This window comes from Myotis daubentonii, chromosome 11 (genome assembly GCF_963259705.1).
Source record: "Myotis daubentonii chromosome 11, mMyoDau2.1, whole genome shotgun sequence".
Classification (NCBI taxonomy): domain Eukaryota; kingdom Metazoa; phylum Chordata; class Mammalia; order Chiroptera; family Vespertilionidae; genus Myotis; species Myotis daubentonii.
In genome coordinates, this window is record NC_081850.1 from 65850653 (window position 1) to 65861489 (window position 10837).

Genomic DNA, 10837 nt, shown 5'->3' on the forward strand with positions numbered 1-10837 from the left:
AAACCATAATGAGAGATCACCTCACACCTACCAGAATGGCTATCATCAATGAATCAACAAAGAAGTGCTGGCAAGGACGTAGAGAAAAGGAACGCTTGTGCACTGTTAGTGGGAATGAAGATTGGTGCAACCACTGTGAAAACCAGTATGGAGTTTCTTTAAAAAATTAAAAATAGAGTGGATAAAAATGCTGTGGTACAAAATTTTCTCTGAGTTCCTTATTTCAGCAAAAAAAGAAAACCTAGTAGACACTGACAATCGTATGGTGATTGCTAGGAGGCAGGCTGCATGGAGGGAAATGGAAGAGGATATAAGAGTGATAAATTGTGATGGAAGGAGACTTGTGTTGGTAAACACACAATAGAGTGTACAGATCATGTATTGTGGAATTGTACATCTGAAACCAGTATAATTTTGTTAAACAGTGTCTCCCCAATAAATTCAATGGAAAAGGAAAGAAAGCCATGGCACATTTATACAAAGGAATACTACTTGGCCATTAAAAATAAGAAAATCTTATCTTTTGCAAATTGCATGGATGGAATTTGTGATTATATTGCAAAGCAAAATACTCCAGTTATAGAAAGACAAATATCATATTATTTCACTTATATGTTGACTTTAATAAACAGAATACAAGCACACTCATAGATACAGAAAACAGACTGACAGCTGTTAGAGGGGAAGGGTGTTGGGGGACTGGGTGAAAAAGGTGAAGGGATTAAGCAACCCCCCCCCACACACACACACAATTCATAGTACAGACAAAAGTATAGTTATTGCCAGAATAAAGGGGCGGGGGGAGTAGAAGAAGGTAAAGGGAAGATAAATGGTAATGGAAGGAGACCTGAATTTGGGTGGTGAACACACAATATAATATATAGATGATGTAGTATACCTGAAATCTATATAATTCTATTAACCAACTAGAGGCCCAGTGCACTGATTTGTGCACCAGTGAGTCCCTCAGCCTGGCCTGTAGGGATCAGGCTGAAACTGGCAGTCTGACATCCCCTTAGGGGTCCTGGATTGCAAGAGGGTGCCAATCAGGCTGAGGGACCCCACCAGAATCCGTGCACTGGGCCCCTAGTATGCATATAAGATCTTTGGTTAATCTCTTCCCATGCTCCCACTTGCCCCCTTCCCTCTGAGATTCATCTGTCTGTTCCATGTTTCCATACCTGTGGTTTCTACTCCTGTGTTGAGCTTCTGCCCCCTGGTGCACATCATACTACTGGACGGTTGGCAGGTCGGCCAGTCAGCCGGTTGGCTGGTCACTTAGGCTTTTATATATATATATATATATATATAGATGTTACCACAATGAATTCAATTGGAAAAAACACACACAAGAAGACATGATAATCCGAAATATATAGGTACCTAATGACAGAGCTTTAAAATGCATAAGCAACAAAATAATGTGGATCCACTTAATGCTGTTGAACTGTACACTGAAAAGTTGTTATAATGCAAATTTATATTGTGTATTTTAACACACAAAAAAATTACTTGAAGAAAAAAAATTACCCTAGGAGGGAATCATGTCACAAAATCAGTGTGTCCTCAGTAACATAGTATAAAAAAATACATAAACATAAAAAATACATAAAAATGACATATCTCAAAGGACAAAGAAAAAGCAAATCCACAGGTATAGTTCGGCAGTGTATTTTGCATATATCTTAGATGATGGACAAGCGAAAAATAATAATGAATTATTAACAATCCAAGTAGCAAATGTGACCTAGTTGACATATTAACAACACTTGTACATGACAACAGAATGTATATTTTATTAATGTTATATGGAGATGTCGACCATACATAATTTTAGATCTATTTCCCTGTGCTCCTGACTGCAACCAGAGGATTTATAGATTGCCACTTTAAAAAGTTAAACCTATTCATACACATCTCTAAGGCCTGTTTTATATCTCCGCTCCTCAGGCTGTAGATAAAGGGGTTCAGCATGGGGGTAACTACTGCATACATGACAGAAGCAATTATGTCTTTGGAACCCCATGATGAGGAGAAAAAGTAAACACCAGCAAGTGTCCCGTAGTATAAAGACACCAAAGAGAGATGAGAGCCACAGGTAGAAAAGGCTTTAGAGAGTCTCATTTGTTTATTCTTTTCTTTGTTTCTATTGCCCTAGGAGATATATCAGCAAAAAATTTGCTATGAGAGATGTGTGAGTTTTTAAAAAAATATATTTTATTGGGTTTTATACAGAGAGGAAGGGAGAGGGATAGAGAGTTAGAAACATCGATGAGAGAGAAATATCCATCAGCTGCCTCCTGCACGCCCCGCACTGGGGATTCACCCGCAACCAAGGTACATGCCCTGGACTGGAATCGAATTTGGGACCCTTGAGTCCGCAGGCCGATGCTCTATGCACTGAGCCAAACTGGTTCGGCGAGATGTGTGAGATTTTATTGTCTATGTTTTCTTCTAGGATTTTTATGGTTTTTGGACTTACATTTAAATCTTTTATCCATTTTGAGTTTGTTGTTGTGTCTGGTGTAAGTTGGTGGTATATTTTCATTTTTTTGCATGTACCTGTCCAGTTTTCCCAAAACTATTTATTGAAGAGACTGTCTTTTTTTAAAAAAAAAAATGTTTTATTGCTTAAAGTATTACAAAGAGTATTACATATGTCTCCTTTCCCACCCCTGCCTTGACATTCGCCCGGCCTCCCCTACCCCCCAGTGGCTTGTGTCCATTGGTTATGCTTATATGCATGCATACAGGTACTTCAGTTGATCTCTTACGTCCCCTCCCGCCCCCCAACCCTCCCCGGCCTTCCCGCTGTAGTTTGACAGTCTGTTCGATGCTGCTCTGCCTCTGTATCTATTTTTGTTCATCAGTTTATAATGGTCTTTATTATCCATAAATGAGGGAGATCAGATGGTATTTTTCTTTCATTGACTGGCTTATTTCACCTTACATAATGCTCTCCAGTTCCATTTATGCTGTTGCAAATGGTAAAAAATCCTTCTTTTTTACAGCAACATAGTATTCAATTGTGTAGATAAACCACAGTTTTCTAATCCATTCATCTGCCGATGGGCACTTAGACTGTTCCAGATCTTTGCTATGGTAAATTGTGCTACTATGAACATAGGGATGCATATATCCTTTCTGATTGGTGTTTCTGGTTTCTTCAGATATATTCCTAGAAGTGGGATCACTGGGTCAAATGGGAGTTCCATTTTTAACTTTTTGAGGAAACTCCATACTGTCTTCCATAGTGGCTGCACCAGTCTGCATTCCCACTAGCAGTGCACGAGTGTTCCCTTTTTTCCACATCCTCGCCAGCACTTGTCGTTTTTTGATTTGTTGATGATAGCCATTCTGACAGGTGTGAGATGATACCTCATTGTTGTTTTGATTTGAGGACATTCAGAAAGCCAAGAGACATATGAAAACATGCTCAAAGTCACTAATCATCTGAGAGATGCAAATCAAAAATGAAGAGACTGTCTTTACTCCATTGTATGCTCTTGCCTCCTTTGTTAAATACTAATTGACCATAAAGACATGGGTCAATTTTTGGACTCTCTGTTCTGTTCCATTGATCTATATGCCTGTTCTTATGCGAGTACAGGCTGCTTTGAATACTATGGCCTTGTAGTATAATTTGATATCCAGAATTATGATACCTCCAACTTTGTTCTTCTTTCTCCAGATTGCAGAGGATATTTGGAATCTTTTTTTGTTGCATATAAATTTGGGAATATTTGTATACACCTGTGGAATATGTTATTGGAATTTTAATAGAAACTGCGTTGAACTCATAGATTGCTTTAGGTAATAGGAACATTTTAATAGTGTTAATTATTGCAATCTATGAACATAGTGTATGCTTTCACTTATTTGTGTCTTTCTCAGTTTCTTTCTTCAATGTCCTATAGTTTTCTGACTACAGGTCTTTTACCTCCTTGTTTAATTTTTTCCCCCAGTACCTTATTTTTTGTTGTTGCAATAGTTAATGGGATAGTTTTCTTAGATTCTCTTTTGAATAGTTCTATATCGGTGTATAAAAATGCAACAAATTTCTGGATATTATTTTTGTATTCTGCTACTTTGCTGAATTCATGTATTAGTTCTAGTAGATTACTGGTGAAGTTTTTAGATTTTTCAATGTATAATGTCATGTCACCTGCAAATAATACCAGTTTTGCTTCCTCCTTTCCAATTTTGATGCCTTTTATTTCTTCTTCTTGTCTGAACGAGGACTTCCAGTACTATGTTGAAAAAGAGTGGTGAAAGCAGACATCCTGTTTTATTGCTGATCATAAAGAAAACACATATCATTTTTTCCTATTGAGTATTTTGTTGGCTGTACATTTTTCATGCATTGCCTTACTTATGTTGAGCTATGATCCCCTTATTGCCACTTTTCTGAGAGTTTATATCATAAATGGGTGCTGAGTTTTATCGAATGCTTTTTTCTGCATCTATAGATAAGATCATGTGATTTCTATTTTTCATTTTGTTTGGGTGATGTATTACATTATTGATTTTCAAATATTGCACCAATGTTTCACCCCTGGAGTAAATCCCATTTAATCATGGTGTATGGTCTTTGTAATGCATTGCTAGATCCAGTTGGTAAAATTTTGTGAAAATCTATGTTTAGCAGAGATACTGGCCTATAACTTTTTATTTTATTTTAGTGGCTTTATGTAGTTTTACAATTAAGATAGTGCTGGCCTCATCAGAAGAGCTTGGAAGTCTTTTCTTCTCTTGTATTTTTTGAAATAGTTTTTCTTTGAATGTTTGGTAAAATTTTCCTGTGAAGCCATGCAGTCAAGAACTTTTGTTGGGAGTTTTTTAAATTGCTTATTTAATTTTATTAGTTATTATTGGTGTATTCAGTTTTTCTGATTCTTCCTGGTTGAATTCTGGAAGGTTGTATGTTTCTAAGAATTACTCCATTTCACTTAGGTTGTCCAATTTGTTGGCATTTAATTTTTCATAGTCCTTTCTTACACTCCTTCGTTTTTCTGTGATATCAGTTGTTAATTTCTCTTTCATTTCTCATTTATTTGGGTTCTCTCTCTCTCTCTCTCTCTCTCTCTCTCTCTCTCTCTCTCTTTAATGAGTGTGGTTAATGGTTCACAAATCTAGTTTATGTCTTCAAAGAACTAGCATTTGGTTTCATTGATTTATGCATTGATTTTTTTAGTCTCTTTGTCATTTATTTTCACTAAGATATTTGTTATTTCCTTCCTTCTACTTACTCTTGGCTTCATTGGTTGTTCTTTTTTGTTGTTGTTCATTTAGATGTAGGATTATATTGTTTATTTGAGATTATTCTTGCTTCTTGAGGTAGAGTACTAATGCTATGAACTTCTCTCTCGGGACTGCTTTTGCTATATCCCATAGATTTTGGGTTTTGGGTTTTAATTTTCTTCTGTTTTCAGGTGACTTTTTATTTCTTCCTTGATCTCGTTGGTAACCCATTCATTGTTTAATAACATGCTGTTTGGCTTCCATGTGTTTGAATATTTTTGATATTTTTTTTCCACTGTGGTTGATATTTAGTTTCATACCATTGTTATCTGAGAAGATGCTTGATATGATTGCAATCAGCTTGAATTATTAAGACTTACTTTGTGTCCTCACATGTGGTGTATCTTTGAGAATATTTCCTGTGTAGTGGAAAATAATGCATATTCTGCTTCTTTGGGGTAAAATGTTGTGTAAATATCAATTAAATCCATCCAATCTAGTTTGTTGTTTAAGGTCGTTTTTTTTCTTCTGGATTTTTTGTCTGAAACATCTATCCAGTAATGATAGATCTTAATCTATCCAGTTAAGATCCCCTACTATGACTGTCAATCTCTCCCTGAAAATCCACCAGGAATTTCTTTATATAGTTAGTTGCTCCTACATTAGGTGGGTATATGTTTACAAGGATTATAACCCCTTGTTGGATCAATCCCTTTAGTAATATGTAGTGACCTTCTTTGTCTCTTGTTATGGCCTTTGTTTTGAAGTCTATTTTGTCAGATATAAGTATTGCTACCCCAGCGGGTTTTTTGTTTGTTTCCATTGCATGAATTATTTTTTCCACCACTTTACTTACAATCTGTGTGAATCTTTTGTTTTGAGGTGGGTCTCTTGTAGACAGCATATATGTGGCTCATGTTTTCTTATCCTTTCAGCTACCCTATGTCTTTTTTGAACATAAGATGTATTAACATCTTTATTTATTTTTAAATACTTCTTTATTGTTGAAAGTATTATATATATCCCCCTTTTTCCTCCATTGACTTCCTCCAGCCCTCCCCCCAACCCCCTTGTCTCCCCACCCACCGGTTCCCCAGCTCCAGGCCATCACTACCCCATTACCTGTGTCCATGGGTAATGCATATATGCATACAATGTCTTGGGTTGATTACCTCCCATGCAACCACCCTTTCTGTACCCTATGACTTTTGATTGGAGCCAATAATCCATTTACATTTAAGGTATTATTGATAGCTACTTGTTTCTTGCCATTTTTTTTCTTTTACCTATATTCCTCTCTACAATATGTATTTTCTTCTTCTTAAAGCAATCCCTTTAACATTTTTTGCAGTGCTGGTTTGGTGGTAATGAATAAAGACTGGGAAGTTTTTATTTTGCTCTCCCTGGAATAGTGTGGTCCAAATCTCTCCAGTGGACAGAATCCCTACTGATTCCCAACACCAGATGCTATGCAGGCTCCTCCTCACTTCTCTGTTGCTCTGGGTTGGGATCCCGGCGTGGGGTTGAGACCTGATGCTTCTAGGGGGAGGGAGCTCCATGCCTGTGATATCCCGCGGGCTTTTCAGCACAACCACACATTTATGTGGAGGCTCTCTCTTTTACCATCTTCCACCCTCCTACCACCCCCCATGTGATTTCTACTGTACTCTTTGGTTATAAGTTTTCAGATTACCTATCCTTGAGTTGATTTTAAATTGATTGCTCTGCAATTTAGTTGCAAATCTGGTTTGGGGCTGGGAGCTAGTAGGTGAAGCTTTCAGCTAATCTGCAGATATCTTGAAATCTCTAGTGTTTTTATCCTTGATCAGTTGGCTAAGGTGGTGTCTGCCAAGTTCTCTACAGAAAAATCACAATGTCCTTCAAGTTACTATTTTAACCTTGTAATTAATAGGTATCATTTGGGTAGATATCTTGATATTATGTAATCATAACTTTTTCTTTATTAAAATTTCACCCACTATAGTTAACATCCATTGGTAATTCTTATATGACAAAATTATTGAAAACATTGAGGCCAAATGGTAATTCTTTTAATTCTATCATATCTTTCTTATTAGTTGTATTCTCCTATAAGAAAACACTTACCTTCACTCCTCAGTCATTGGTTTTTTATTTATTCATTTATATCATTATGGACTCCTGGATTCTTATTCTCTGAGTGGTAATCCATTACCATTGTTCGTCATTTTGAAGCTTTGGGTGTGTGTACTCATAGGATGTAGGTCAGGACTGTGACAGAAAGAATGGGGAATAGCCCTGGCCAGTGTCTCTAAGTGGTTACAGCTTCAGCTGGCACACTGAATGGTTGAGGGTTCAATTCCAGGCCATGGGCATCTTTGTTACCTATACTACACTAGTATCTACATCTGTGTCTATATTTATATCTGTATATGTACCTATACTCATATGAGAAGTAGATGAGGTGTTAAGGTAGGATCCATTACTAGAAAAATTCTCCCAATTATAAATGAAGTGGTATGCTGTTAAATGCATTTTTGAAAAATCTCTAGACTTTTAACAGCCTTGCTTTGTAGAACATACCAATTTTCATATGTAATTACTCATCATGGCTGATTGCAGTCTGCCAACATGATGTAATTGATTGTGCAGTGGGAAGAGATGTGCACAATCAACTTGAAGCCAAATAAACCCGGCATAAAGCAATTAGTTCAAAAGTAAGTAAGTAAGTAAGTATGTAAATAAATAAATAAATAAAGTTCATCTAGGCAGAATATGATGCTAAATAAGTTAGTCTTGTATAACACAAAATAAAAAAATACATAAGCAAAAAATTAAATATAGCAAAACAGAAAGAGACAAATCCACAAATTATAAATGTGCAACATGTTCTGCATAGGATTTTGCATATCCTATACTAATAAAAGAGAAAAATGGTAATTGGCGTACAACCGATACCTTTTTCATTGGCTAATCAGTGAGATATGCAAATTAACTGCCAACTAAGATGGCAGTTAACCGCCAAAAAAGATGGCGGCTAATTTGCATATTGCAGGCAGGATGGTACAGCGCCATCAGAGAGCGGGTTGGCGGCGTGAGTGCCAGTGGTCGCCCAGAACCCGATCTGGCCGGCAAACCCGGACGCGAGCTGGCGGGGCGGCTGCGGTGGTCACCCGGGACCCGATCACGCGGGGCCGGCGGGGTGGCTGCAGCATCCGCCCGCACTCACGTGGCCAACCCGCGAGAGTGGGTTGGGGGCGTGAGTGCCAGCAGTCGCCCGGGACCCGATCCGGCCGGCAGTCTTGGATGCGAGCCGGCGGGGCGGCTGTGGCGTCTGCCTGCACTCACGCCCTCAACCCAGGAGAGCGGGTTGGGGGCGTGAGTGCCAGTGGTCGCCCGGGACCCGATCACAGGGGCCGGCAGGGCAACTCGCCCCCAACCCGCTCTCCCGCCCAGCAGGGGACCCTCATTTCCCCCCATCACTGGTTCTGCCCCCAGCCCAGGCCTGATGCCTCTGTCAGAGGCGTCAGGCCTGGGCTGGGGTCAACGCCTGAGGGCTCCCAGTATGTGAGAGGGGGCAGGCTGGGCTGAGGGACACTCACCCCCCACACACACCCAGTGCACAAATTTCGTGCACTGGGCCCCTAGTTTCTTATAAGAGATGATGAACAAATGAAAAACATCAATTAGGAATAATGAATTATTAACAAGCCAGGTAGCAAACATGACCTAGTTGAAATATTAACAACACGTGTACCAGAAAACAGAATTCATGTTCTATTAAAGATATATAGAGATGTTGATCGTTCAATATTTTTAGATCTACCTCACTGTGTTTCTGACAGCATCAAGTGGATTTTGTGATTACCAGTTAAAGAACTTAAACCTATTGACATACATCTCTAAGGCCTGTTTGATATCTCTATTCCTCAGGCTGTAGATGAAGGGGTTCAGCATGGGGGTAACTACTGTATACATGACAGAAGCAATTATGTCTTTGGAACCCCATGATGAGGAGAAAAAGTAAACACCGGCAGCTGTCCCATAGTATAAAGACACCACAGAGAGATGGGAGCCACAGGTAGAAAAGGCTTTAAAGAGTCTCTTAGTGGAGGGCACCCTCAGGATGATGTTTCCTATACGGATATAAGAGCCCAAAATAACACCAAAAGGCAGGAAGAAAATCATTCCTCCCTCAGTGAATAGGACCAGCTCATTAAGGAAGATGTCTGAGCAGCTCAGCTTCAGGAGAGCAGCCAAGTCACAGAAGAAGTGGGAGATGATATTATCCTCACCGAAGGACAGTCGGACCAAGAGGAGAGTGTGCAGCAAATCATGGACACAGGAGAGAATCCAGGAGCCAGCCACCAGCAGCACACACAGCCCCTCCCTCATGATGGTGGTATAGTGCAGGGGGTGACAGATGGCCACGTACCTGTCATATGCCATCACAGCCAGAAGAAAATTGTCAAGACTAGCAAAAAGTATGAAAAAATACAACTGAGAAATGCATCCCACATAGGAGATGGATTGTTGCTGAGTCTGCATGTTCAAGGCCATCTTAGGGACAGTGACAGAGGAGAGAGAAAGGTCAGAGAAGGCCAAGTGGCTGAGGAAGAAGTACATGGGCGTGTGCAGGCGAGAGTCCAGCCTGATGAGCAGGATGATGAGCAGGTTGCCCAGCACCGTGGTCAGGTACATGCCCAGGAACAGGGTGAAGAACACGCCCTTCTGCCCTGGCGGGATGGGGAGCCCCAGGAGGAGGAACTGGGACACGCTGCTCTGGTTCTCAGGCCTCATGCTGCTCTTCTGTCTGCTGGGGAGGAAGAAGGGTTGGGAATCTCAGGAACCTAAGAAGGGTGACCAGAGCCATCACATCTCATGCTTTCATTCTCTGGGAAAACCATTCACTTTAAAATACTTCCATATTAATTTCTCACACCTGTGGATGTATGCATCTTTCCTTTTTCCCAGTCTGGCTCCAGGAACACATTGAGCCCCCAAAGTGGTCAATAGGACCTCAACACAGTAGCAAGAAGGGGTTCTCTGTTTTATTCAACCATTTTTTAATATCAAGTCTGTGTCAGGACCTCTTCTAAGAATTCAGATGCAGCAGTGAACAAGAAAAGCAAGGAGCCCACTTGTATGAGATTAGATCTTCATGAGCATGGAGGGATCATTTCTACAACAGCACAGAGCGAAACCATAATAATTCACTGTGGCAGAAACAGAAAATGAGCCCTGGAAACTAGTATCAGTTATTAGTGTCTTAAAATAAAGTGAGAATTCAAGGCTTCCTGGAGCATTTTCACTCTCCTGTGAATATTCTGAGTCTCACTGACCCACAGCTGTAAACTCAGGGACACTCTCAAATGGTGGCCTTTTAAAACCACTTGATGCCAGAATAGCTCCAAAACCAAAAAATAGTGCAAAAACTATCTTTCATAATATGGTTGAACATTTAGTGCAAAATTTGCATATTGGCCTAAGGACCTACCTACATATCCTAATTAAATCCGCAAGTCAAACTTACATTTCCAGATTTTAATACCTTATCACAGCTGCACTAAGAATTTTTGTTCTTTCACCTTTTTTAGTTTTTAAGAAATAGAAACAT

The 10837-nt window shown here is 39.5% G+C and overlaps 1 protein-coding gene across 2 annotated transcripts; it reads right to left on the reverse strand.

Annotated features, from left to right (window-relative positions):
• Positions 1 to 1839: 1839 nt before the first annotated feature.
• LOC132212818 (olfactory receptor 1J4-like) lies at positions 1840 to 10020 on the reverse strand. Of its 2 annotated transcripts, XM_059658808.1 has the most exons (2): positions 9130 to 10020; positions 1840 to 1926 (listed from the first exon to the last, which is right to left on the reverse strand). In XM_059658808.1, the coding sequence occupies exons 1-2, from the start codon at positions 10018 to 10020 to the stop codon at positions 1840 to 1842; spliced, it is 978 nt and encodes a 325-aa protein (XP_059514791.1). The 2 variants fall into 2 exon arrangements, with proteins under 2 accessions (XP_059514791.1, XP_059514792.1); XM_059658809.1 differs by lacking the exon at positions 1840 to 1926 and having other exon boundaries at positions 9085 to 10020.
• Between the last annotated feature and the right edge of the window lie 817 nt (positions 10021 to 10837).